This window comes from Selaginella moellendorffii, unplaced genomic scaffold (assembly GCF_000143415.4).
Source record: "Selaginella moellendorffii unplaced genomic scaffold, v1.0 SELMOscaffold_29, whole genome shotgun sequence".
Taxonomy (NCBI): Eukaryota; Viridiplantae; Streptophyta; class Lycopodiopsida; order Selaginellales; family Selaginellaceae; genus Selaginella; species Selaginella moellendorffii.
In genome coordinates this window covers 129,832-154,576 of record NW_003314290.1, presented here as the reverse complement: position 1 = coordinate 154,576, position 24,745 = coordinate 129,832, and the positions used below count along the sequence as shown (strand labels likewise).

General features: G+C 45.2%; 7 protein-coding genes and 1 long non-coding RNA gene across 9 annotated transcripts; 2 read left to right on the top strand and 6 right to left on the bottom strand.

Annotated features, from left to right (window-relative positions):
- Positions 1-525: 525 nt before the first annotated feature.
- Positions 526-1,610, bottom strand: LOC9645987 (auxin transporter-like protein 1). Its single transcript, XM_024681056.1, has 5 exons — positions 1,512-1,610; positions 1,365-1,465; positions 1,109-1,316; positions 795-1,052; positions 526-738 (listed from the first exon to the last, which is right to left on the bottom strand). The coding sequence occupies exons 1-5, from the start codon at positions 1,563-1,565 to the stop codon at positions 613-615; spliced, it is 747 nt and encodes a 248-aa protein (XP_024536824.1). The 5' UTR covers positions 1,566-1,610; the 3' UTR covers positions 526-612.
- A 1,522-nt stretch (positions 1,611-3,132) lies between these two features.
- LOC9645592 (16.9 kDa class I heat shock protein 1) lies at positions 3,133-4,028 on the top strand. The gene is made up of 3 exons (XM_024681041.1): positions 3,133-3,452; positions 3,549-3,857; positions 3,909-4,028. Exons 1-3 carry the CDS (start codon positions 3,248-3,250, stop codon positions 3,947-3,949), a joined length of 555 nt encoding a protein of 184 aa, XP_024536809.1. The 5' UTR covers positions 3,133-3,247; the 3' UTR covers positions 3,950-4,028.
- Positions 4,029-4,483: 455 nt separating this feature from the next.
- LOC9645591 (phenylalanine--tRNA ligase beta subunit, cytoplasmic) lies at positions 4,484-7,364 on the bottom strand. Of its 2 annotated transcripts, XM_002975794.2 has the most exons (19): positions 7,295-7,364; positions 7,190-7,245; positions 7,034-7,134; positions 6,830-6,959; positions 6,661-6,776; positions 6,544-6,610; positions 6,436-6,477; positions 6,342-6,383; positions 6,205-6,281; positions 6,007-6,133; positions 5,793-5,960; positions 5,616-5,732; positions 5,457-5,567; positions 5,265-5,399; positions 5,136-5,210; positions 4,913-5,020; positions 4,783-4,860; positions 4,645-4,728; positions 4,484-4,599 (listed from the first exon to the last, which is right to left on the bottom strand). In XM_002975794.2, the coding sequence occupies exons 1-19, from the start codon at positions 7,350-7,352 to the stop codon at positions 4,531-4,533; spliced, it is 1,761 nt and encodes a 586-aa protein (XP_002975840.1). In that variant the 5' UTR covers positions 7,353-7,364; the 3' UTR covers positions 4,484-4,530. The 2 variants fall into 2 exon arrangements, with proteins under 2 accessions (XP_002975840.1, XP_024536852.1); XM_024681084.1 differs by having other exon boundaries at positions 5,136-5,399.
- Positions 7,365-10,793: 3,429 nt separating this feature from the next.
- On the bottom strand, positions 10,794-13,169 carry LOC9645986. The gene is made up of 5 exons (XM_024681009.1): positions 13,065-13,169; positions 12,673-12,999; positions 12,007-12,618; positions 11,766-11,948; positions 10,794-11,709 (listed from the first exon to the last, which is right to left on the bottom strand). The coding sequence occupies exons 1-5, from the start codon at positions 13,167-13,169 to the stop codon at positions 11,152-11,154; spliced, it is 1,785 nt and encodes a 594-aa protein (XP_024536777.1). The 3' UTR covers positions 10,794-11,151.
- Positions 13,170-15,305: 2,136 nt separating this feature from the next.
- Positions 15,306-18,811, top strand: LOC9645514 (pentatricopeptide repeat-containing protein At4g02750). Its single transcript, XM_024680760.1, has 4 exons — positions 15,306-17,186; positions 17,756-17,830; positions 17,999-18,147; positions 18,700-18,811. Exons 1-4 carry the CDS (start codon positions 15,306-15,308, stop codon positions 18,809-18,811), a joined length of 2,217 nt encoding a protein of 738 aa, XP_024536528.1.
- Positions 18,812-19,972: 1,161 nt separating this feature from the next.
- Positions 19,973-20,973, bottom strand: LOC9645513 (auxin transporter-like protein 4). Its single transcript, XM_024680759.1, has 5 exons — positions 20,830-20,973; positions 20,659-20,771; positions 20,426-20,609; positions 20,277-20,374; positions 19,973-20,213 (listed from the first exon to the last, which is right to left on the bottom strand). Exons 1-5 carry the CDS (start codon positions 20,971-20,973, stop codon positions 19,973-19,975), a joined length of 780 nt encoding a protein of 259 aa, XP_024536527.1.
- A 371-nt stretch (positions 20,974-21,344) lies between these two features.
- LOC112348468 lies at positions 21,345-21,751 on the bottom strand. The gene is made up of 2 exons (XR_002993049.1): positions 21,601-21,751; positions 21,345-21,551 (listed from the first exon to the last, which is right to left on the bottom strand). It is a non-coding gene; the product is annotated as an uncharacterized LOC112348468 (long non-coding RNA).
- A 1,212-nt stretch (positions 21,752-22,963) lies between these two features.
- Positions 22,964-24,745, bottom strand: LOC9645512 (APO protein 1, chloroplastic). The gene is made up of 3 exons (XM_024681036.1): positions 24,608-24,745; positions 24,130-24,491; positions 22,964-24,060 (listed from the first exon to the last, which is right to left on the bottom strand). Exons 1-3 carry the CDS (start codon positions 24,710-24,712, stop codon positions 23,034-23,036), a joined length of 1,494 nt encoding a protein of 497 aa, XP_024536804.1. The 5' UTR covers positions 24,713-24,745; the 3' UTR covers positions 22,964-23,033.

Genomic DNA, 24,745 nt, shown 5'->3' with positions numbered 1-24,745 from the left:
GCAATGTGGCAGACTTGCAAGCCGGGAAGGCCGTCCACACTAGCACTTGCAAGGCCGGGCTCGACTCGGAGGCTCTTGTCTCGTCGCAACAGATTTCCATGTCAAGTGTGGCAGCATGGACGCTGCTCGTCGTGTCTTAAACTCGGCAGAGGAGAGAGCCATGGACTCGTGACAAGGACTCGGTGGCATGGACGGCACTCATAGTAGGATATTGGAGATGTAAGCTGGCGCTGGAGCTCTCGCCATCTCGAGCTTGTGGCCGGGCTGGACTGAGAGGTCTTCCAGGGAATGGCAGCGGTAAGTTCTATCCTGAGCACTACCACTGCATGGTTGATCGCGCAAACCAGCTAGAGGAGGCGATGCTATCCGCGGAAGCCATGCCTTTCAAGGCCAGTATTGAGACTTGGACGTGCTTGTTCGCCACGTGTTGCAAGTGGAAGAATGTGCAGTGCTTGCATTTGAGAGAATGATGGCTTTGGATCTAGGGCTGGCATTCTCTTTTACCAGAGCTGATGGCAAAAGGTATTGTATAGTAAGTTTTTCACACTAATGAGTTAAGTTCTTAACATTGGAAACATTTTGCAAACAGTCCAAATTTTTCCACTTTGTGCATTAGATTGTGCATGCTTGCCCAGGAACCGAAGCGCCTATGATTCCAACCCAAAGAACCAATCCAAGATTGATGCAGTAAACACCCACCCAGCTCTTGATCCAAAAGGGTGGCTGCTCTACCGCATTCTGAAATAAAAATGTTGTGATATGGAAAATAGTTGAAAGAAAAGTGTGGCCTATACCTCTCTTGATTCTTTGTGCCTCCTTATGACCATGAAAGCAAGGCAGGGGAGAATGTAGACACCAATGCTGGAGATGATAGCGCCCACCACTGAGTTGATGGAACCAAAGAATGGGAGCATAATAGCTAGAAAACAAATGCCCAACACAATTGGCATTCTGGCTATACATTTTAAGATGTAGTTTTGGGAGCAGTGGATGCCTAGTAATTTCTCCCACATTGCAAATACTGGAACCACAAATGCAGCAAACTCAATAAACTGCAGAAAAAATTAAAAATTAAACGTTGAAATTATCATTGAGAGTTTAAGTCCACCTGATGGGTAAGCATAAGGATGATAGCTACATTTCTGAACTTGGATGGGGAGAGCACTGCTAGGGCATTTGGATAATTCAGCATCTGATCACCAAATCTCCAATACACACTCACTGCTGATGGGAGTGTAAGTGTGAAGATATAAAGGATTGCATACACATTAGTTATCTTATACTTCCTTGGTTTATCCATAGCTTCAACAATTTCTCTGAAAGCTGACGTTAATAGCAGTAAAGCAGATCATATTTTAACTTACAGTGTCAAAGCATGATTACCAAATGTATAAATATTATTTGTAGCACCTGTAAAATACTGGATTTTACTTACTGGACCTGAGTGTTGCACATGCTTATCATGCTGTGAAAGTTACTAAATTTAAAATATTGATAAAGCTAGGACATACCTTTTCAAAAAATATAGATGCAATGGTGAAATACCAAGCTGTATAGGTTGTCATGAATATGCCAATAAACACCCAAAGTCTATAATTCCTTGCTGTGGGAATAAGTACAGTGAGAAAACATAAAGCTCCAAATATATATGTCCAAGTCCTTTTGTCAAGGCTATTATTCATGTACCAGATTGTGCTGTCCACCAAAATTTTAGAGATTTTTGTTTTCTATATGTAACTTACTTTGCACAAGCTATAAGTTGAATTGTTGCACTGCTCACCATCAATGCACAATTGAATAACAATCCAGATGCTCTCCACCATCGACCCAAATGACCATCTAATACTTCATACCACTATCATCAATTTTTTTTATTTTTTTTTCAGGCGACACCAGAAGAAGTTTTTAGTTTTGTTACCTGAATTATGTGATTCTTCCTACGAGCGTTGTGCCTTTCAAGAATTGCCACATAATCCATATACAGGCACATAGTTATATAGCAGCTCCAACAACCAAGAGCACCATATAGAAGTTGAAATCCTATTCCGGATGTAATTCCCATTTGTGCAAGAGTGTGTGGAAGAGTGAGGAGAACTTGTGCTACCTGCAAGGTAAATTTCTCCATAGATTTCGAATATAATTCTAGAGAAGGCTACCTGTGCTGTGGTTGTAGTGAGCCATGCATCAAATGAAGAACCTCCTACAAGGAAAGCTCCAGTAATTTTCTCTTGGATGCTTCTTCCAGCTGTGAAATTGTTACTCTCTTCGACATTTGTAATTTGCATTTCAATTCCTACTGTAGACTCATCCTTGCAGAAGGATTCCATGATTTGCGAACAGAAGCGCAACCTATAGTGATCTTTTGAAGGTCCAAGTCTCAAGAAAGACAAATTAAAAGTCCTGCGAAAAAGCAAGTCCTGTGGAAATGAAAGTGACCTGAGTAACTAAAAGGAAGTTTCTTTGGACCCATTTGGAGAAGCCTAGTCGAGTCTTCCGAAACTTTAGGGTTTCTATCTTAGCAGTGGCGTATGCCCCGGACGATTTGCTGTCTACGATCAAATCCATGATCTTGAGTGTTATGGTCAAGAAAGAGGCTGGAAGTGGATTACTGCACACCATTCACGTCGGAAGTCTTTCGACCTTGGATTCAAGGCCACTTTAGGTGCCTTTCGCATTGGTGATTGGGTGAACGCTTGATGAAAGGAGCCATATTCCACTATAAGAGCGAGAACGGCGGCTTACGGAATTCAAGAACAAATGACAAGGTGACAAAGAAATAGAAACCTCTGACAGAGCGCCACAAGTTCCAATATGAAAACGACATGTCCATCACCAACAGCAGGCTGGATCACGAGATATAAATATAAGAGGAAACGACTGTTTGGTTCACATGATCGATCGAGCTGCTATTTTTTCATCACTACTAACTGCGAGTTTCCACAAGAAGTGCTCGACCTTTAAGAAGCCGGGACTTTCAAAACAAATGTAAAATAATTTTGCTTTTGACTCTGCTTTGTTGGAAGAATATTTTTTCATAGAAGTCTCTAGAGGAAGCCCGGTTTGTTGACAAGTGGTGATATTGAACGTGTGCCATGAGCACTTAATGCATGTTATACGCAAGTCCCCCCACGCTATAAGAAGTGATGCTCGTCCAACGAAAGTTGTAGCAAGCAGGTAGAGCGAGTGAAAGTTTCTAGAGATTGTCAGTAGAGTTGTGTGAGCTTTGAGAATCTGGTTCTTGAATCTGATGGAGTTTGTGGATGAATCTGAAGAGGAGTTCGAGGAGTTCTGGGAGGAGGACTGGCCAGAGTTCCATCGGGGAAGACGAGGAGGCGGGGGTCGGCGAGGAGGAGAGCAACCTCGCCGTGGCAAGCAGCAGCACATTGGAAGATGGATTCGTGTCGATTGGATCGAAACGGCTGATCATCACATCCTCCAGATCGATCTGCCTGGTGAGGGAGTTCTTTCTTTCCTCTCTTAAAACCTTGAGGAATGCAGGATCCTCCGGGATCCTCTAAATATTTCAAAGTGAATCTGTTGTGAACCAGGTGTGAAGAAAGATCGACTCCATTTGAAGGTCGAAGGCAACAGGATGCTGGTGATCTGTGGGGAGAAGCACCGGGACAAGCCTGATAAGGAGAAAGGCGAGAAGGCGAGATTCTATGAGCGATTCGGAGGCGAGTTTTCAAGATCCTTTCGGATGCCCAAGGATGCAAAGATAGACGAGATTACGGCCACCATGGAAGATGGTGTACTCACTGTCACAATCGCCAAGATCAAATCTGCTGAACAGAAGCCCGATGTGAAGAACATCAACATCCAGTTTGCTCAGCAGGCTGGTGGAACTCATTTGCCAGGTCAAGGTTTAAACTCTACTTATACTGTAATTTTATTGAATTTAGATGCAGGTACTCAGCAGCAGCAATCTGCTGCTACAGCTGCCACTTAAGAAAGTGAAAACGTCCATGGCCACATAAACAAACCTATATAGATTTTGAATAAAATATTCTGGCAGAGTTTTACTTGGAGTCGTGGCTAGTAATTTTCACTTCGGATGCTTCTTGCAACATTCCAATTGAGTCATCCTTGCAGAGTCAATTTGCAAACAGACCTAGTGTTCTTGTCCTATAATATAGAAAGTCTTGAGTAGCTAGAAGTTTCTGTATGGAATGGAAATTGTTCAGCTTGAAAATTGGCATCCAGAATTGTAATTTCGAGAAGCTGTTTTGGATTGCAGTTAAACAGAATGCTAGTCCAAAATTTTTCAAAACTCATACACTACGATTTGCTGAGGATCAAGATGTTTATCCAAGTGTTATGTGGATTACCACCTACTCAGGTTTGTTTCAAGGTGGCGGCGGTTCTCTTGTCCATGGTTGAGGCCATACATGACATGGCTCCTCTTATCAAGCGCGGTTTTGGTATTTCACCTGATTACCAGGGCTTTCCCGTGAGGCTCAGAGAATTCAAGGTGACGAAATGAGAAACTGAACAAATCGTGGGGAAAATCTTTTTCTTTCGTGCTCTAGGCTACAAAAAGCGTTCGATTTCCATCTCAATGTAAGAACAAGGATCCGGAATGTCGAAGTTCTTGAGCACCTGCAGAGCGGAGCTTAAGAGAGACCACATGACGAGGTTACGTACCTGAGGATGGATAATTCCAAAGGATCCAACGCAGGAGCCTTTGTAGAAAATCTTGGCTTGACGACCCTTGAAAAGCTCCGGTTCCTGCAGCGAAACGAGCTTAGTATTACATTACAAACGATAAGAACTTTTCCTTACATTGGATGGCCCCACGGTGTAGCCGTCGACTGGAACATTGAGAACGTTCATGATTCTATCCAGGAGGCCGTGTATGATCTGCAAGGCAGGCTTGGTCATTCCATTTGTTCTACAGACAACATTAGCTTACTTCGAAGCCAGACGTGGTGCTGCAGTACAAAGCAGCCAGATGACGGGAATTTGCAGCTCCTACATCCTTACTGGGATCCAGGAGAACTACGTCAGAGATCTCGAAAACCTGCATAAAGATAGGACGAATTTAGAGAAAAACCGATGCGATGGATCAAAGCGGGGCAAGCAAGCGCGGGGAGACGAAGAAAAGTTCGAAGAGATGATAGTATCTTGATCAATACCTTCACTGGACGAGGAACATCTTTGCTGTGTTCCATGACTTTTAGAATACCAGGCAGAAGACTCGTCCGCAGAACCTGAAAAGCCAGAGAATTAACGAAACAGTGAAACAAAGGGCTCTTTATACCCACCTCAAAGTCGCTGCTTCGAGGATTGCTAACTATTGCAGCAATCTTGTCGTCATCCTTCCTGTTCAACAACGTAAAGTTTTCCTTCTTGGACACTAGGACCCAGTTAAGGACTTCGCTGAACCCGGCCATTGCCAGCTGCGAAACAAGGCCACAAATTGAGTTGCTTTCGATTTCTCAAGTCGACCAAAATACCTCAAGTCTTAGCAAGTCACTGAACTCGTTAAGGGGTTGCTGCCTCCCTTCAGTGCTGGTTTTTGGTCTAGTCTTTGGAATGTTGTTAAAGCCATACGCAACAGCAACGTCCTATAGCCGAAAGATTGAGCTTTGAGACGGATGAAACAAAGACAGTACCTCCATTACATCGCAAGGATGCAGAATATCACTTCTTGTTGGCGGTATAGACACTTGGATTTTGTCCCCATCTATCTCCTTAGACGTCAATTGCATTTTGCTCAGCAGATCCACAATCTGGAAGAGTCAAAACGTTTTATAGTAAAGGACGCAGATTAAGGAAAGAAGATACATTACCTCTCCAGCTTGAAGTGGTACTCCAACGGATTTCTTAATGTATGATAAATCTACGTCCATGGTGCGCAAGGAAAGATCAGGATATCTCGTGACTCTTCCAACTGGATCCACCACATCGACCGGTTCAACTTCGAATTTCTCATCGCAGTACCCGGAAAACATTGCAACCTGCTGGCAAATCTCAGTAACTCCAAGTTGTAAAAGCAGCACTTACCATCGTGTTTAATACGATTTTAGCCTTGGTTAAATCCGTGGCGGTACATTCTATGAGAACGTTCTTGGTGTTCAAGCTGATAGCCGAATGGGCACCGTTTATAATCGGCGGCAGCGAAAGAACTGTCCTGGTGATTAATAACGAAAAGAAAAGAACGAACGAAAGATGAGAGTTAATGAACGATGAGTTGAGTTTTACCTGTTGCTGTCGTATATCACAGGGAAGACCGGCGAGTCCTCTATAATGTGGAGAAATTTCTTTAGCTTCAAATCCGACTGTTAAGACCACAGTGTTAGAAAAGCTGATTCGCAAACACATTGTAGACACACGGCTACCTTGTAAAACTCCATCAATTCTTTTGCTGTAAACTCTTGTGCCTGCCACCAAAAAAGCAAGACAAAGTTACGCCCCATGAATTGAATTCGGTACCTGCTTTAATGGGATGAACTTTATTTCTGATGGAGGAAGAGCCTGCAAAGTGAATGAATATTTAGAAGTAAGAATAAAGGTTTCCAACAGTTTTAAAAACGAACGAACTTCGTAAGTGAAAGGTCCCTGTAGTGTGTCCAGATCATGAGTTCCAATTGCAACCAAGGTTCTCTTCCTTAAAAATAATATCGAGTGGAACATATGCTTCACGTTTACGAAAATTACCTGCAAATATTTTGATGGAGTCTGTCTTGGAGGTCGATGAAACTGGCGTAGCGTGCTTGATCGAAAGTGATACCCCTGAGAATGGCGCAAACTACAAACGGCCTGATCACTGCAGTCTAAACAACCAGGAAGAAAACTTCAACAAAAGACCAAATAAAATTAATACTACCTCTGGTTTCACGATCATCTTCAGGATTGAGGAGTCGGGAAGTCTCGAAAGTCTGTAAGTTGGCATTTTCTCGACCCGCAAGAAGATTCGCAATTGCCGACAAATCCCCTCCGGACAAAGGAGATCATATCTGGAAACAAAGAAAAAGCTTCAATACAGAAGGAAGAAAGATTTTCCAGAACAAATGCAGGAGAGTTTCCATACCGGTTTGCAGGAACCTCGATCTTGTAGATAACCTCTTCGTCCTCGTCCGCTTCATTCTCCTGCAAATGCTTCTCTTTCCTGATTATAGCTTTCTCTGTCGTCTGGAAAAAGGCCAGAGTCATCAAGCAGCGGCAATGTAGCGAATTTCACACTCACCACATCGTCCAGCTCGATTCCAATCACGAAGCACAGCTCGTCGAATTCCTCTTGCGCTGCCAGGCGAACATCAGAGCGCTGATGCGCACATCAGAATTTTCTTACTGTAAACCCTCCCCAGCATCGTATGGAGCAACTCCCTGGCGACGCTCACCGTCGGCATTGCCTCAAAGAGGTTTAGGGCTGAAAAGAATATGCTTGAAGGCTCCTCACCGCTGATGGTTTGTTCCAATCTAACGGCTCATCTGCAACCATGAAAGTTTACTAGTTTGTTGTTTTGGCTCGGGTTGTGACAATAAGGCTCCATCGCAGTGATTGGGTTAACGAGACGCTTGGGGCAAGGTGTGTATTTGTGCTCTAATCGGCTGAGCTTTTTTCTTTTGGTTGTTGTTTTCCATCCCTCTCTAAGATAAGGTTTTCATTCAGGGACGATTCAAACGAGCAGAGAAATTACGGATGTGTGCGAGTGAGAGCGAGTGGTAGTCTCGACTGCTACCAAGATGGAGACGTCAGCTTGTAAAACTCTGTTCTTCACAACTCTTTGATTGTATTGATAGATTGCAAGGAAAAACCCGCTCTGTAGCCATAGCGCCATGGCTGTTGCGGGCTTCAAGCCTTGAGCAATACAAGTTAAATTTCTTGTAGAGGTGCTCTTAGTTCACAAACGCAGTGTTTTGCAAAAAAATCCACTAATCTAATGCAGCAGTAGAGGTTACAGCTGCAAAGAGGGTGGCGATGGATCTGTTGGACACGCTCCAGCTGCGCATGGCAGGTTTCTTTCATTGAGCTTTGTATTCATGCCCGTCACATATGAACTGAATTCAGCTTGAAGCAAACAACATCCACTAAGTTTCACAGCATTCTAACAAAAGCATTTGATTGCATCGAATATTGCTTGGTCCTGAGAAGGGTCTAGCAGTTTTCTGTTAGTCCACAAAGCAGTTTAGTATTACGATTAAGAAGATTAGTCATGGCAATGGCATCAACTAATGAGTTATAGCAGCAGCTAGCTTTCCTGTGAGTGGTGCACCACTAAGCACTCTTCGAGCAGTGGCAAGAAAGGTAGCAATTTCTTTTGATCACTATTGCAAAGGGTTTTCAGTGGATGTGTGGAAGGAAGTCCTAAAACTCTTTCTCTTTTAGTTTTGAGCATTTTGCTTTTCTAGATTACACAGTTCTTGGATCAAGAGAGCAATATTTGCTGTGAAATTGTGGCAAATATTAGGAAAGTGTGTGAAAAGATCAAAGGTGTCCACAGTGACAATCAACTTGTGGCAAAGTGAGTTATATTAGCTGTTGTATTGGGCAAGAGAAAAGTGAACGACTCAACACCTTTTGCAACAATTTCCTTTACTACAAGAGCTCATTGGTGAGAAGTTGTGGAGAACAAGAGATTGTGGACTCTAGGAGGTAGAAATAAGTATCTAGTGGAGTTAATGAGATAAAGCAAGTGATGGCTGATTTTTAATCAAGTACATCTCACTTTTCTTTGTTGAGTTCTAAGTCTTCAGTGGTCAGACTTGAACTAGTCTAGTTTGCATTTGTTTATAAACTAATTTTATGTAGGCTGCATTTTATGCATTGGAAATTTGTAATAGTATATATTTTATAGATTTGAATCTGATTGAAATCTATGGTCAAAGTGGTTTTGTCATGGTTCTTAAGTAGTATACTTTATATATGATTGAATTCAACGATTGAAGTGGTTCTATCAAAATTCATAAGTAGTGTGCATTTTTTTCAGAAGTTTCTGATTGAATTTAGTGGTTAAAATGTTCTAAGTAGTATGCATTTTCTACACTGATATCTGATTTAATTCTATGGTTGAAGTGGTTCCTAAGTAGTATACGTTTTTTGTAGTGGTTGAAGTGGTTCTGTCATGGTTCTTAAGTAGTATGCACTTTCTGCATTGGTATCTGATTAAATTCGGCAATTAAGACAGTTCTGTCATGATTCTTAGGTAGTATATACTTTATACCATCAACACTGATCAGTTATGTGTGCTGCATATAGTGAAGTAATTAATAGCCTTTAAGTGATAATAGTTGTTTTTGGTTTGCTTAAGCAAATCTGTATGATAGTGAATATACCTAGAATATACTTAGATATTCTAGGATATTATACCATCTAATGATTGTTATTCATTTAGATTAATCTTATATTTATAATTTATAAACTTTTTCAAACCTTTTCTAGTATATTTTTTTTTATTCTACCATCTAATGGTTGATATGCAATAAGCTTAATCTTGTGTTTATAAAGTAAAAACAATTATAAAATTTATTTGATCAATTAGATTAATAAGTAGGAATAACACTATTATTAAGAAAACCAAACATTACTGCATGCAATGTATAGCAAATTTTAATATTTACATTGGTCATTTGTTATTTCATTATGTAATTGGTAAATATAATCTCATTGCTTTTATTTATAATATAAATAATACAAGAGTATCACCAACAAAAAGGATATCAAACATGAGCACCTCAGTGACTATAGATTGCATTAAACACATTGACTTGAATGTTTTTAGGTAGCACTTTATTATGTCACTAGTTTTTAAACAAGGTGGACTTATATGGAAAGTTGACTACAACCCATCTTGATTTCAACATTATGAGAGCTTGAAGCCATATTATGTTAGCCATTGACCAACCTCAATATGGTATGTGAGTCAGACCTCAAGCACCTCATATTCCCTGTGTCCACCCCATTGGCACCTTCCTCATACCGCACGTCATGGTCTAGGACATGGAGCCTTCATCCCTAAAAACACCCACACACTCATTAACATATCTGGTTCTTGAGGGATGAAATGGTGGCCGTTGATGGTAGGGTTCCACTCCTGGTCGTCCGATTCCAACGGTCACAATTAGAATCCTGGCCGTCCGATTTCAACAGTCGGTTTAAATCAAATTAAAATCAGGTTTTGGAAGCATTCCAATGGAACTTGCTCCTCCATGGAGAGAGCTGTGGACAGAACAACGTTTGAAATTGAGGGAATGGTTTGCAGATCATTTCCATAGTTTTTATCTCGGATGTTTTTCACACGACAACTCCATGGAGCTTTTGCTTGATGAACACTGCGATTGGATCGGCTGAGTTGAAGTCCCTAGACTTCAGGTACTAAGTGGCTCTCTGGATCCATTGCGTAGTTTTTCTAGAACTTATGTTGATCACACAGCTTTGTTTTGATATAGTGAGGATGGAACGCTCTTGGCTGCCACTACAAACGGTGGCAAAACCTTTGTGTGGGGGCTTGATGGAGGCCATTGTTTGCGCATTCACTCTTAAGGCGATGTTCATGGCGCAGCTCCATCTAGCGTCAAGAAAAGCTGACAAAACAGTTTCCTTCACTTAATGTTCTTCCTTTCGTTCGTGACTCCCACGCCATAACCAGTGCGAAGATTGGAACGCACGAGGGCTTCGCACGCATCCTTTCTAGGCCTTTGGCATTAGCTGCAACATAAAGCTACTGGAATTGTAACTATTGCTTCCTTCCATCGATTTGCTTCTCACACAGGGTAATAACTCATCTCATGAACACAAGCCGGTGATAGTCACTTCTAGTCTTGGCAACTCTTTTTGTTTCCCACCAAGCCTTGAAGAAAACAAAAAACTGTTTTTCTGAATCAGCAAAGTTTAAATGCTACAAACACTCAGTATATGATCTTCCTTCCTAGCTTGGACTTACACCATCAATCGGTGTAGAAAGTTAGACAACGCTCCGGAACCACCAGCAACCTCTGTTTTGTAAGATATCTCCGCTCACTTCTTGCCTTGATGACGTTAGAGCCACCTTCTCTCCAGCCGATGAAAATCTGCCACCGAAGTTCTGTCACTCCCGATGGGGATCATCACGGAGTGTTAAGCCACCGGCTTCAAGTTTAGATCCAAGTACCTAGCCATGCCTGCGACAACTTGATCCTGTCCGATGCATTTGCATCGAAAGCTGGAACTCAGTGAGGCAGGAGCCCTATCTTCCTCCTCCCCCACCTCCTCCTGATCACCGAGAGGAAGTAGAGGAAGAAGAGGACGAGCAGCGCAACCAGCAGCCCGGCAAGGATTGGAAGAAGCAGCGGGGTTGCCGCCACAGCCGTCGCTTGCAAGTTGAGATCATTGGAGGAAGCCAGCTGAAGATACGCATTGCTGCTGCTGCCGCCACCTTCACCTTCCAACAGCGAGTTCAGGAAGGCATCACTGCTGCTAATGCCTTCTCCTTCAAATAACTCGATGAAATCACTGGCACTGGCACTGCTGCTGCTCACCCCGACGTCATTCACTGAACTCTGAGAGCTCGATATTGAAGTCCCTTCAGCTTCTTGAAACGTTTCGGTGTTGATCCTCTTGGCCTTCCCACCATCCTCGCTCAAGCTTCGAGGGAACCACCGCCACATAAAAGGTGGTGGAGATGCTGGTGGTGGTGAAGCATTGCTGCTAGCCTCCTTAGTGTCACCAGTGCCGCCAGCCAGTAACTTCTGAGATGGAAATCCCGTGGCTGCATGGGACTTTAGCACCTGTTCAATGTCCATTTTAGTACGAATATATCTGGTTCCTGTCAGCAGAGGCATACCTTGTAGGATGACTCGTCGGCCATTGCTGCTGCAAGTTCTTCACTATTCTTGTATGGAAGCCTCCTGTGCGTTCCCACACCATCACCTCGCAAGCTCCGCCAAAAGACTGAAGCTGGTGTCGATGAAACATCAGCTTGCCTCAACAACTTTCGAGATCCTGCTGCTGCATGAGACTTTAGCACCTGTTCAGCGTAGATTTTAGTATGAATACATATCTGATTCCTGTCAACAGAGACATACCTTGTAGGATGACTCCTCGGCCATTGCTGCCACAAGTTCTTGTCCTTCACTATTCTTGTCTGGAGGCCTCCTGTGCTTTCTCACGCTGCTAGTGCCATCGCCTCTCAACCTCTGCCAAAAGACTGAAGCTTGTTCTTCTCCATCTTGTTGTGCGCGCAGTGGAGCTATGAAGCCATCCACCGAAGGTCCATTCTCGCTGGAGACGAAGATAGGAGGACCTGGCGCTGCTTCCAGAAGCATCCGTCGGGAACTGATAACTGGGAATCGATACCACCCCAAGAAGTTCTTGAGTTCTTCCCATAATTCCTGGGACGTCACCTCGTCCTCCTCCAAGCCCGCGTTCAAAAGCCTACTCCACATTTCTTCTTTTATCGACTGAAGAGTGGTCGGTAGCTTCCAAGTCCACTCTCCAACTAGCTCCTTAAGTTCCTCCACCTCCAGATGCATGTCGGCTCTGGACGGTAGCTGCACCGACGGGAATGTCCAGGTCCGAAAATAGCTCTCGATATCCTCCCAGCTCAGGTTGTCGTCGTCGTCGTCAATTGCAAGCGTCTTGCCACCAAGAGAAGTATACCGAACTGAATCCACAGCGCCAACCATGACCGCCTCTAGCTGCAAGAGAAGGTTGGTGCGGTTCCAGACAAACCATCTAAGCTCTTAAGTTACCTCTTGCGAATCATGGTTTTCATCCTCGAGTACAGGTAACGGTGGTGGATCATACTCGGGAACACTTGATGCTGCTCCGGTTATAACTGCCTCGAGGTGCGAGGGTGGTGCTGGCGAGGACGAATCCTCCAGCTCGATTGGAGCAACCGACTGCAAGAGAAGATTAGCTACATCTGGAGTTACCTCTTGCAAGTCATGCTCGTCATCCTCTTCGAGTACAGGTGCATCATACTCGGGAACACTTGATGCTGGGTCACTGCTGGCGATCACTGCCTCGAGCTGCGCTGGGAAATCCTCCACTTTCTTGTCCGCTGTTGCGGCAGGAGTCTGCCCGCACGCGAAAAATGTCAAGGAACAAGAAAAAATGACAGAAACAAGCGAGCTGTACACACCTCAAGGAGGAGGACCTTCAATCCTGTTGCCTGTGTGCTTGCCTGTGTGCTTGCCTGCGCTGGAGCGCGTCGCAACCAGGAGAACGCCAATGCTAGAGCTTCCATCGCCGCTGTAAAGTATCGATTTAGAAGATCGTGAGAGACGAGGAATATTATAGAAGGAATATATGTAAAGAGATTTGCTTGGATCTCAAGCTCGATTTTTTAACTTGATTTGACAGCTCGCGAATCTGAGGATCATTCTTTCTACCGGCATCCCGCGTCTTCTACTGCTAATCTTTCGGCAAACACGTCACCAAGGGTGATCAATAGAAAAGAACCTCAAAAATCGCTGCGCCTCGCATTTTTCTAAGTCTCGCTCTTCTTTGCCTTTCCATGGATGAGACCTTGGTAGACGTCGCCATTTGTATAGTAAAACGTATTGGTCTTGCCTTGGACCAATTTCCGTCCTAGAAGATCGTCCATCGACCTTGGAAACGTAGAATCACGCGACGAAAAGAGACGAAGGGATTTACGATCGTTACTTCATTCATTTCCGGTTGTCCTCCTCCACAACGTCCTTTATACGAACCCCCTTGAAAGCACATCTCCACCGATGGAGGAGTTCACCCGTTTCCCTGATGAAACTAATGTAAGAACAAACCAAATGGAAACTTACGCAGCTCGTTGCGACAGAGATTGCTCTGGCCTGTTGCTATTTCTGTCTTGGATCAAGTCGGAGCCACCGCGTCGATTCTCATCCTTAGAACGCCGTTGTTAGGCACTGCAGCAGGGTCATAAGGCAACGGTTGCACCTTGTTTGCTTCGTGTGGTTCCATGTAGCTGTTTGCTTGTGCTTGCTGGATTTCTCGAACTCAACCAAGCTGCCGAGGCTCTGATTTTGATGCAGAACGGTGAATGTGGGAGTCACGGTAGTGAATTTCATCCTTTCGTGCTCGCTTTGATTTGCATCAGTTCCTGCCTGTCTTGCTCACAACTATTAGTATCGAGACGTATACACCAGAAACGAGATGGTAATCATGTTGAGGCGAGCGACCGATAGCCCAAGGATCTGAGCAGAACCGAATGGTAGTAAATGAATGAAGTAGAGAAACGTATCCTACCATTTCTGATATAGAGAATTCAGTAGTTCCATCACCTGTAAAAGACGATGGCAATTGTCAGAAACTGGAAGCAATGCCGCAACTTACAGATATCAGTCTCTTGTTAGTAATGTCTCGTGAACCTCACATAACTTGCAAAAAAGATGAGTCTTCTTTCAGAGAAGCAAGTCATCAGCAGCTTTAAGAGTAGAAGAGCAAACAAGACCGAAACAGTAAAACCTGACAGCAATCAAGAAAGACTTACTTTCGCCAGATGGTTTCGTGACAATACAAAACCCGAGACCACCACCGGTGCGCACAACCCTGAGTTTGGCACATACTGCGTCCAAGCCTTGAGACAAAGAACCTTAAAAAACATGCCCTTCAAATGGAAAATTACTCGTACAAACATACCAACACAATCGCAGCTTCCACAGTGATGGATTTTCAGCAAGATGGTCCTCCCCTGAGCAAAGCAATGTTTCACGGAAACGAGTAAAGGAGAAATAATTTGTTCGCAAAGGGAAAAAAAGACAAAGGAGAGAAGACTGTCACAACTCGCGAGCTCCACAATGCTGCCTGTGGCGATTCTAGCTCGGGATGTTTCTCCTTCTCTTGTCTAGAACCAACCACTCTTCTCTCTAAATACCTTCAAAACACAGGAATCACGCAACCGCACTCCACTGAGCAGTAAAAGATCAATGACACGGGTATGGCTGCAAACACAGCTTTAACCTCATCAATATGCCTTTCTTGGGTATTTGCTGCAAGTATAGACGTCCAATGCCACTACATCCCTCTCAGGCATTTTGACATAGATATATTTTTCCTCTCGGAGCTTCAAGTTTGAGGTGTATCCATGGAATATGATATTACAGAAGATCAAATTTCGATCAAAGCCATGATCAAACATCGCCTTTGCTTCATCCAGATGCCCGTTTTGGGCATACGCTGCCAGCATCGCCGAGAAGCTCACTAGATTCCCGGAATTCAATCAAACACCGTCTTTGTGATGACAAAGCCCATTTTCTAAAAAAGATTCTATTGATGTTATGGCTCACATTTTTAATGCTGATCTACCGCCGTCGATGGTAGGAAACCAGTCCTGGCCGTCCAATTCCAACGGTCATAACCTAAATTTTGAAACCCTAAACCCTGCATGAAAGAGTTGAGCCGGGGGGAATGCGTAGATCTCATATCCTCGTGCACGACACTTCCGGATGCCAAGATCATCCACGCGCGAGTGGCGCGCAGCCCGCGCATGATCGATTCGGGCCTCTTCCTCTCCAATCTCCTCATCCAGATGTATGGCCGGTGTGGCAGCACCGCCCACTCCCGCCGCGTCTTCGACGCCCTGGACGTGAAGAACGTCTTCTCCTACAATCTCTTGCTCACCGCCTACGCCCGCAACGACCAGATCGACGACGCCATCGCCCTCTTCGATCGCATCCCCGACAAGAACCTGGCCTCCTGGAACGCGATGCTCGCCTCATACGCACGGATCGGCCGGATCGGCGACGCGCAGAGGATCTTCGACGCGATGCCGGCCAGGAACACGATCTCCTGGACGGCGATGCTGTCCGCCTACGCGCAGATCGGCGAGACGCGCCTCGCCGCTGCGATCTTCCGCGCGATGCCGGATCCGAGCCTCGTTTCCTGGAGCGCTATGCTGGTTGCGTGCGTTGACGCCGTGGATTTGGAGGGCGCGATGGCGCTGTTCCTGGAGATGCCGCTGCACGATCTGGTGGCGTGGACGACGCTTCTGGTGGGATTTGCCGATAACGGGCATCTAGACAGCGCCAAGCGCGCGTTTGATTCCATGCCGGAGTGGAACATGGTAGCGTCGACCGCGATGATTGTCATCTTCTCTCAGAAGGGATTCCTCGAAGAAGCGATTTCTATCTTTCGATCGATGCTCTACAGGGATCTAGTCGCGCTGACAGCGATGATTGTAGCATTTGCTCAGAACGGGCATTTGCTACAAGCTCAGAAAATATTTGACAGTATGCCAGATCGAAGCATCGTTTCCTGGACGGCGATGTTGGCATGCTACTCACAGCTGGGGAGGATCAACCAAGCTAAAGAGATCTTTGAAGAGATGCCAGAGAGGAATCGCGTGGCTTGGAACACCATGCTTGCGGCAAATGCCCAGGAAGGAGATGTAGAGAGTGTGGAGCTCCTTCTCTCGCGAATGCCCGAGTGGGATCTAGTCTCCTGGACAGCGCTGGTCGTGGCGCTAGCGCACAGAGGCGAGCTTGATCACGCCAGGATCGTTTCCAAGCGCGTGAGCGACCTCGATCTCCGCCTCTCCAACGCGATCATGGCAGCAAGCGCGCTCGATCACGGCGAGCGCGTCTTCCAATCGATGCTCCACCGCGACATCTCGTCCTGGAACTCGATGCTCAGCGCCTACGCGCGCTCGGGCCGCATCGACGAGGCGCGCTGGATCTTCGATTCCATGCCGCAGCACGACGTCGTCTCGTGGAACGCGCTCCTCGCAGCGTACGCCCAGGCGGGTGATCTCGATCACGCCGCGAAGATCTTCTCGTGGGCGATGCCGGAGAGAGATCTCGTCTCCTGGACAGCGATGGCCGCCGCCTATGCCCACGCCGGCTTCCCCGACCGCGCGTCCGCGATCTTCGACGCCATGCCGGAGAGGAATCGCGTCTCGTGGGGCGTGGCGCTGGCGGCGCAAGCCCAGCGCGGCGCCGCCCGCGAGGCGGTGGAGATCTTCCAGAGGATGCAAGCCGAGGGGATCGGGGCGGACGAGATCTCCTTCGATTGCTTGCTGCTGGGATCCAGCCACGCCGGGAGATTGCGCGAGGGCTGCCACTACTTTCGATCCATGGGGTTGGATTTTGGGATGGCCCCCAGCAAGCAGCATTTCCAGTGCGTGGTGAGCTTGCTGGGGCGGGGCGGCCACGCGGACGACGCGCGGAGCTTGGTCTCGGCCATGCCGTACGTCCCCGACATTGTGGACTGGCGGTCGCTGCTGTCGGCGACCGGGGGACAGGGACTTTGCGTTGACGCTTGGAAGTTGGCCAGGACCCAACAGTGACCAAGAAGAAACCCTCTCCAACAAAGTAGAGAGGGAACATACTCTTCCAAGATGTTTGGAATCAAAGACACTTCTTCACTGAGAGTAATTCGACATTTTCTTGCCTGAATTGAGAAGATAATCTACATTTCTTGGTGTCAAAAGATTTCTTCACACTAAGCATTTCTTCTTTATAACCTAATGCAAAGATCCTGTTACTTATTGATGTGAACCAGAATAGTCGACAGATTTTTTGTAAGCAAAATTTGACAGATCCAAGTAAGCAGAGACATATGTGCAAAATGCTTCGCCCTGGATAGCACAAGAACGAGCTTAGCAAAAAAAAAAAAAAAAAGGAAAAAAAAGGAACAATCAAGAAAATATCTTACGTTTGAACCTGTGTGGACGATCGCTGGAACTTGCGTCACTAGTGGTTCCCAAGGCTCATGATCAAATTACATCAAATCTAGCCATAAGTAATAATGTATTATAAATAAATGTCTTCTTCATACTGCCTTGCTTTGGTCATTTTGTTTCATATCTAACTTTGAAAGGAACTTTGTTCTCTGTAGGATAGAGTACTATTCAGCAAGGCATCGAGAACGGTGGCAGCTGATATGTGGATACTCTTCTCCCAAGGAGGAAGAGTAATGGACTGTAAGATGATCTTTCAACGATTTCAGCAATGTAATGCAAAATGCCTTCAGCCCTCTACCAATTCTAAGAGTATACTAGGAGGCACAGATTGATTATAGGGTGGAGTGAGGATGTAAGTTATTGGTGTGCTTTTTTGGCTTACTTTTGGATTGTTCCAGCTTAGTCCGAAGGCTGAGGATGTTCATATGGAGGGGCATATCATCATGGACAGGGGAGCCAAGCTGAATCCATTGTTAGCTTACTTGCTTGAGGAGCAGACTATGGCACTACTCAACTGTGCAAGGGAGTTGGTGATTGAGTGCGAAAGGTAGAAGTCTTAAAAAAAAAAACCTGTATTTTCTGGGCAATTTCTACAAAACAAATGAAAAGAAAAAATTGATAGAAATTTATGAATTATAGCATATAATTATTTAAGTCTTAGAGAGTTCATTTGGCAATGGTTTTTCTTTTCCAGCAACTGTTGTTTTGGATCTAGTTGAGTAAGATAGTTTATCCTTGATTGGTATCCTAATAAACGCAGATCAATAGTGACCAAAATGGTGAATGATTTAGTTCATCAATAGAGTCTAGCAAAATTTCTACTAACTTTAATTCATTGGGAACGTGTTAATCCAAGTAAACCCAAGTGGTGCTTAATTTGCCTCTTGTAGCCTCTGATTTGGACTACAAGAAGCAAATGCCAAAGCAGATTCAAGCTGAAGCATTGGAAGAATTTCATAAGCACAAAACAACTATATTTTTGCAAGTTAAGATTAGGCATCACTCTCATCTCTCATTCCTTCGACGATCGATGATGCTTCCACGCGATATTAGATTGCAAGTGTGAGCGTGTGACGTGACTGCATGGACCACGTGCCAGGGACTTCCTGGTCCATCTCTTCAAGCGTGGATCTCGAGGACGAGCCTGTCATTTTCATGGTGACGATGATGATGGAGTTCTAACAATGCTGACCCAAAAACAACAAGATTGATTCTTCGGCTTGACCCTGGGCACAAACTGGCAACATATTTGATGGATTTGCAGATCGAGCACCGAGTCGTGGTTTGCCGAGACGCAAGTCGATTCCATGTTTTCAAGGATGGAGTGTGTTGATTTTGGAGCTTGGAGGTAAGCATCGTTTCTTTTCTCACGGACTTTTCTCATGGCTTGGATTGGAACAGAGCTTTTACGATTCGTCACAACGGTAAAAGTCCTCCAAGTGAAAATTACGATTTTTCTACTAGAGACATCATAAAAATTCGTGATCAAGCACATGGAACTGGCGAACAAGAGAATGGATTTTTTTTCTTACCATGCACGAGCAATGGTCCAAATCAGAATAAATGTTTAGAATTTAACATTTAAATAGAAACCAATTTTTTTTTATCTTATTAATTCATGTTCTTTTATTTTTAAAATATCATATAATCTAAATGAATTTAATCATAAGTGGCTTTAGAAACATCTTTATGCCTTCTTTGTGTCAGGTGATAAGTGTTTTAATCTACCACTTTCTAGAAGGTTTTTTTTTCATAGAATAGTAAGACTTTCGATATCTGATGATTATCACTAACCCTTGTTTATTTAGCAAAAAATTCCAAAAAATTATAATTTTAAAGTTAATATTTTAAAGTTTATTACATTCAAAGCATTTAGAAAACAATCCAAAGCGCTCAACTTTGTGAAATAAACTATACATGCTTGCCCATGCACCAAAACCCATACCTACAATTGCCACCCATAGGACAATCCCAAGATTAATGCAGTAAACTCCCACCCAACTATTAAAAATCCAAACTGGAGGTTGTTCTATAGCATTCTGAAATTTATTTAGTAGTTAACTTATTTGCTTATAAAAATTGTTTTAATTACCTCTCTTGATTCTTCATGTCGTCTAATAACCATAAATGCAACACAAGGAAGAATATAAACTGCTATACTGGAGAGGAAAGATCCCACAACTGAGTTTATCGATCCAAAAAATGGTAGCATAAGTGCAAATAAACATATTATAAGCACAATTGGTATCCTTGCAAGATATTTTATAGTTTGGTTATTGGAGTGATGAATGCCTAGCATCTTTTCCCACATTGCAAAAACGGGAACTATAAATGCTGCAAACTCAATTATCTGCACAATAAAAGTTTGTGAATTACAATGTAAACTTATGAATAAACATTTTGACCTGATGAGCTAGCATGAGAATTACTGCTATAGTCTTAAATTTAGATGGAGAAAAAACGGCAAGAGCATTTGGATGTTCAAGCATTTTATCTCCAAACCTCCAATATACACTTATTGCTGATGGTAATGTAAGTGTGAGAATATAGAGAATGGCATAAACATAAACAAACTTGAATTTTCTTGGCTGATCCATAGCTTCTATTATCTCCCTTCAGTGAAAGTATAAGGCCTAAGTACAAATGCTTTGGAAATATGATTTTATTGATGCTTACAGGGTTAGAGCATGACTGCCAAATGTGTATATAATATTTGTAGTTCCTGTGAAGTACTCAACTGAGCTTGTTGGGCCTGTATGTACAGCATTCTGATGCTGCAAAGCAAACATTATATATTCCAGAGTTTAATTTTCAGAATCTCCTACCTTCTCAAAAAATAGTGCAGCAATTGTCATGTACCAAGCAGTGTAACTTGTCATAAAAACACCTAAGAACATCCAAAGGTGATAATTGCGAGCCATTCGAATGAATAATGTAGAGAAACATATAGCTCCAAAAATATATGTCCAAGTCCTTTTATCAAGGTTGTCATTTATGTACCATACAGTGCTGTAGTCCAATTTTAAGAATTATACAAGATCCTTATTAAAATACTCACTTCCCACAAGCTACCAACTGAATTGTTGCAGCACTCAACATCAGCATGCAGTTGAATAGCAAACCAAGTGCTTTCCACCATCGACCCAAAAGGGCTTCCAAAACTTCATACCACTGCCACCAAAGCATTTGTTCATAGAAGATCTTATGAGAAATTCATTCCTTTTCAGACCTGAATAATATGATTTTCTTTTCGCAATTTTTGCGAGTCTAATATCCAAATATAATCAGCATACAGGGATGTAGTCATATAGCAGCTCCAACATCCAAGAGCACCATATAAAAGCTGAAATACCACTCCTGATGCCAGCCCCATTTGAGCAAAAGAGTGTGGGAGTGTAAGAAGAACTTGCGCTACCTACAAGAGTGAAGAAAATTCCAAATCTACAAACTAAAATGTGCTGTAGAGAAGCATTTACTTGCACAGTAGTGGCTGTGAGCCATGCATCAAACGCGGAGCCTCGCCGGAGGAAAACTCTACTAATCTGATCTTCCATTGCACTAGTTCTAGAGCTTCTATTTCCAAAGGATTCCATGAGAATGTAGAGTTCGGTATTGCGTACTCCCAAAGCTTATCGCTTTTAGAGCTCTTGCAGTCAAGTTCCAAGTCTTTTGAGGATATGAAAACGATTTGGCAGGCAAAGGACTTCCGTTTTGTCCAAATCAGATGACATCACATACTCGGAGTTCAAGTCAAGAATTTTACGTTGAAGCATGCCAGGATTGCGATTTTCGAAGGAACAAACAAGAACAAGTCAAGTGTACAAAAACGTGAATTGTCGCAAGCACAAAAATCCTTGCGTCCTGCCGCAAGGAATTTAAACCTTTGATCGATCAGTGCGTCTTTCTTCGTTGTCTGGGTTTCTCTGTCATGACCTTGTAGATCCAAAATGCCTGCTTGGACGGATAAACAAAAGAAAGAAAAGATAGCCAAAGAGCTTACAAATGCGAGAAGATGCGCCACGACGAGCGCCACAACGAGGAAAGGAACGTATCTTACGAGCGTGGGATTGTCCGCGGCAGCATGGCGATGGAATCTAGCACTGCTCTTGTGCTCCATTTTTCCGCCCCAAAAGCCCTAGAGTTTAGGGCATTTTAACTGAGGGCTAAAATGCATATCGGGATCAATCAAAAGAAGAATAAACTGAGTAATTTAGAGCCGACGAGTTCACACGATTCCTCTCACGCTTCCGCCAAGGCGTTAAGTCCGACTTCCTCATGCCGACGAGCACGGAGATGCAACACAGGATGAAGACGAAGGCGGGCAGCGCAACGACCGGAGGCAGCACTAGTCCTGATGCCACTGCCGCTGCTCCAAGACCTCAAGCGCGAGCTGCTCTCGCTGCAAATGCTAGCGCCGGGGGTGATGCCCAAGGGATACAGGCAAAGCAAGCTCCGCCGGTTCTCCCACAAGGATCGATCCACTTCCTGCTCAGTAACACCGCGGCCTTCTTCGAGAGGATATGGAAAACGCGAGACCGACGCGTCCCTCGCTGGCGATGTCGACCGGAGCTGCTTCCAAACTCGAGACCGACGCGTCCCTCGCTGGTGGTGTCGACCAGAGCTTCTCCTGCGCGCTGGTTGAGGAGGGGAGTCCCATTCTCGCCACTTCTTCCACTATCTCGGGAAGAGCTGCATCCTTAAGAGTCGATAAAATCATATCCTGATCGAGAAGAGCTGCTGCTTGAACACCACCCTTGAGAGTCGACCGAATCACTGCGTGATCGACTTTTACCACTCCTGCTGGATCAGGGAGAGCCACCGGTTGACCTAGAGATGGATCTTTTTCCTGTGCAATCCGGCGAGTCCGAGCTAGTTGAGGACGGGAGTCCCCAGGTGGCGGATCCTTGACACGCCAAGGTGGCAGAGACTCCATTCTCGCCAACGGGAGTGCCAAGGTTGGTGCTGCTAGAGATGGATCTCATGACACACCAAGGTGGTGGCGACTCCATTCTCACCACTTCTTCCAACTCGGGATCCGGAGTGCCAATGTTGGTGCTGCTAGAGATGGAAACTTCGCAGCTCTCTTGACACACCAAGGTGGTGGACACTCCATTCTCGCCACTTCTTCCAACTCAGGATCTGGGAGTGCCAATGTTGGTGGCTGCTAGAGATGGTGTCATGAGAGTATCTAGAGTATCTCACAGCGCGCTGGCTTGCTGCCATACACAAAAACAAAAGCAAAAACCTGCAAGAACCGAGGCAGCTTGAGAATTGTGACGAGTCGATAAACCACCTTAAAACCTTGCTCATTGTTGAAGTAGTTAAAAAGTCTCTACTATAACGTAATATGCTGTATACTATTGTTCACGAACAAATTATTCACAGCTAGAATGCTTTTACAAACTTTTTGGAAATTTTGAGACGCTATTTTCGTCAGCATACAACACTCTTCTCTTCTACATCCGGTATGACAACATCGCTCCTCATAAAAGGCTTCCACTTCACGGGCACCCGAGCACCTGCTTGCACACACAGCTCCACCACTGCGGGTGCCTGTCCATAGTACCGCCGCAGCTCCGGCCGCAGAGCCGGGCTATGGCCGCTCGGGACGTGCCACACGAAATTCGGAGGAAAGATATCGCTCAGCGCGGCCTCTTGCCACCCGTGCTTGCCATCCCGCTGCTGGTGCTTGAAAGCTCCGCAAATCTTCACCCGGTGGCCGCGAGGCCCGACGTGGATCTCGGGGCAGTAACCGCACGCCTTGACAACGTACTTCTTCATCATCAGCTGGATGCCCTTCCTCACCGTGTGGAACGCCTCGATAGTTCTCTCGGCCGTCGCCACTATCTCGTCTCTTGCCGGATCAAAAACTCTTCCCTCCAGGAAGCTCTCTTCACTACCTTGGGCCTCTTCTTCGATTCCGCCAACTTGGTCTTCTTCTTCTTCTTCGTCTTCTTCCCTGTTAGTGGTTTCCAGCTCTTCGTCCCCATCCTCGGCTTCGTTCGGCTCCCCAAAGATGGTGTTGTCAGTCCCTGGCCTTAGCATCTTGCGGACAAATCTCCCTTCCTTGGTCGAGTCTTTCCTGCCCGCAGTGTGCCCGGAATCGCCAGGAAATCCCGTATACGGCTTGAGCAGCCGGGACTCGGCAACTTGAGCTCGGCCGCTGCCGACCTGCCTGCCGGATATCCTGGCCCATCTCACCACCGGATAGTCCGGATGCTCGTAGCCAGCTTGGATGCAGAGCTCGGTGATGGCACACAGCCTGGGAACCGAGAACCTTTGTTCGTGGATGATCGGAGAAGCCAGCCTATCCAGGATGTGGTAGCACTCTGTTGGAACGAGCACGTCCGGGGGATAGGCTTTTATCCACGCGTGAGCGCCTCGCCGTGAAGCACAGCCGGAGCCTTTGCAAGTTCTTATCAGGTGGCCGGACGCTCCAACATGGATGTCTTTGCAGCAACTGTGTGAAGATCACACTGTCAAGACTTTAGAAATGAATACAAGCAGAGACGAGAGACGAGAGAGTTACCTGCAAGCTTGCACTGGAACAACTTCCATGAGTTTCTTCACCCCTTCTTCCAGGATTCCCAGCTGCTTCATCACCTCGTACGCCACGGGAATGAGGCGCTCCACGAGCATCCCGTTGCGTGGAGCGTCCCAAAAGTGTGGTATCAGCCCCAGCTTCTTCCTTCGTCGACTCTCCCGGAGGACGAGCTTGATCGGCCTCACGTATGGTCTCTTCTTGTTGGTCGGGAGAACCGGCGGTAGATCGAGGTTCTGCGGGAACACGTACTCTGGGACCGAGTGGAAAACATCCTTTGATCCGGGAGAACTTTGCTGGCACATTCTAACGGAGTAGAGTCTGGAGATTTTTCTTCCTTTTCCGATGATCTGGATCGAGAAAACAGAAGAACAAGTGAGACAAATGCAATGCAAAGCACTCGAAATCTTCAGAACAAACGCATCGCATTTTCACAAGGAGAAACGCCAAAATCAGAGCCACTCACCTGAAATCCAGGCGCGCAATGCCGCTGCGAGGAAATCCGGCTCCGAGCGCCTAGAAACGAGCACGGGCATCCGCTGGCCAGGGCCGCATTGCTCTCCCCCGCCATAGCCAGTCACTATAAACCCTAAATAAATCTTTT

What these genes read in the sequence shown, in the direction of transcription:
- LOC9645987 (XM_024681056.1), bottom strand. Translation starts at nt 1,565, where the DNA reads ATGACAACCTATACAGCTTGGTATTTCACCATTGCATCTATATTTTTT. An exon ending in CATCTATATTTTTTGAAAAG is followed by an intron (nt 1,466 to 1,511) that starts GTATGTCCTAGC and finishes TAACTTTCACAG; the next exon opens with CATGATAAGCATGTGCAACA. An exon ending in GGCACAAAGAATCAAGAGAG is followed by an intron (nt 739 to 794) that starts GTATAGGCCACA and finishes TTTTTATTTCAG; the next exon opens with AATGCGGTAGAGCAGCCACC.
- LOC9645592 (XM_024681041.1), top strand. Translation starts at nt 3,248, where the DNA reads ATGGAGTTTGTGGATGAATCTGAAGAGGAGTTCGAGGAGTTCTGGGAG. An exon ending in CCTCCAGATCGATCTGCCTG is followed by an intron (nt 3,453 to 3,548) that starts GTGAGGGAGTTC and finishes GTTGTGAACCAG; the next exon opens with GTGTGAAGAAAGATCGACTC. An exon ending in TGGTGGAACTCATTTGCCAG is followed by an intron (nt 3,858 to 3,908) that starts GTCAAGGTTTAA and finishes ATTTAGATGCAG; the next exon opens with GTACTCAGCAGCAGCAATCT.
- LOC9645591 (XM_024681084.1), bottom strand. Translation starts at nt 7,352, where the DNA reads ATGCCGACGGTGAGCGTCGCCAGGGAGTTGCTCCATACGATGCTGGGG. An exon ending in GATGCTGGGGAGGGTTTACA is followed by an intron (nt 7,246 to 7,294) that starts GTAAGAAAATTC and finishes TTCGCCTGGCAG; the next exon opens with CGCAAGAGGAATTCGACGAG. An exon ending in GTGATATACGACAGCAACAG is followed by an intron (nt 6,134 to 6,204) that starts GTAAAACTCAAC and finishes ATTAATCACCAG; the next exon opens with GACAGTTCTTTCGCTGCCGC.
- LOC9645986 (XM_024681009.1), bottom strand. Translation starts at nt 13,169, where the DNA reads ATGGAAGCTCTAGCATTGGCGTTCTCCTGGTTGCGACGCGCTCCAGCG. An exon ending in TGAAGGTCCTCCTCCTTGAG is followed by an intron (nt 13,000 to 13,064) that starts GTGTGTACAGCT and finishes GCGTGCGGGCAG; the next exon opens with ACTCCTGCCGCAACAGCGGA. An exon ending in CCGACGAGTCATCCTACAAG is followed by an intron (nt 11,710 to 11,765) that starts GTATGCCTCTGC and finishes GACATTGAACAG; the next exon opens with GTGCTAAAGTCCCATGCAGC.
- LOC9645514 (XM_024680760.1), top strand. Translation starts at nt 15,306, where the DNA reads ATGAAAGAGTTGAGCCGGGGGGAATGCGTAGATCTCATATCCTCGTGC. An exon ending in TCTTCTCCCAAGGAGGAAGA is followed by an intron (nt 17,831 to 17,998) that starts GTAATGGACTGT and finishes GGATTGTTCCAG; the next exon opens with CTTAGTCCGAAGGCTGAGGA. An exon ending in TTGGTGATTGAGTGCGAAAG is followed by an intron (nt 18,148 to 18,699) that starts GTAGAAGTCTTA and finishes ACCACGTGCCAG; the next exon opens with GGACTTCCTGGTCCATCTCT.
- LOC9645513 (XM_024680759.1), bottom strand. Translation starts at nt 20,973, where the DNA reads ATGGGGCTGGCATCAGGAGTGGTATTTCAGCTTTTATATGGTGCTCTT. An exon ending in CTGCACTATTTTTTGAGAAG is followed by an intron (nt 20,375 to 20,425) that starts GTAGGAGATTCT and finishes TTTGCTTTGCAG; the next exon opens with CATCAGAATGCTGTACATAC. An exon ending in GGCAGTCATGCTCTAACCCT is followed by an intron (nt 20,214 to 20,276) that starts GTAAGCATCAAT and finishes CTTTCACTGAAG; the next exon opens with GGAGATAATAGAAGCTATGG.
- LOC9645512 (XM_024681036.1), bottom strand. Translation starts at nt 24,712, where the DNA reads ATGGCGGGGGAGAGCAATGCGGCCCTGGCCAGCGGATGCCCGTGCTCG. An exon ending in ATTGCGCGCCTGGATTTCAG is followed by an intron (nt 24,492 to 24,607) that starts GTGAGTGGCTCT and finishes TTCTCGATCCAG; the next exon opens with ATCATCGGAAAAGGAAGAAA. An exon ending in GTTCCAGTGCAAGCTTGCAG is followed by an intron (nt 24,061 to 24,129) that starts GTAACTCTCTCG and finishes ATCTTCACACAG; the next exon opens with TTGCTGCAAAGACATCCATG.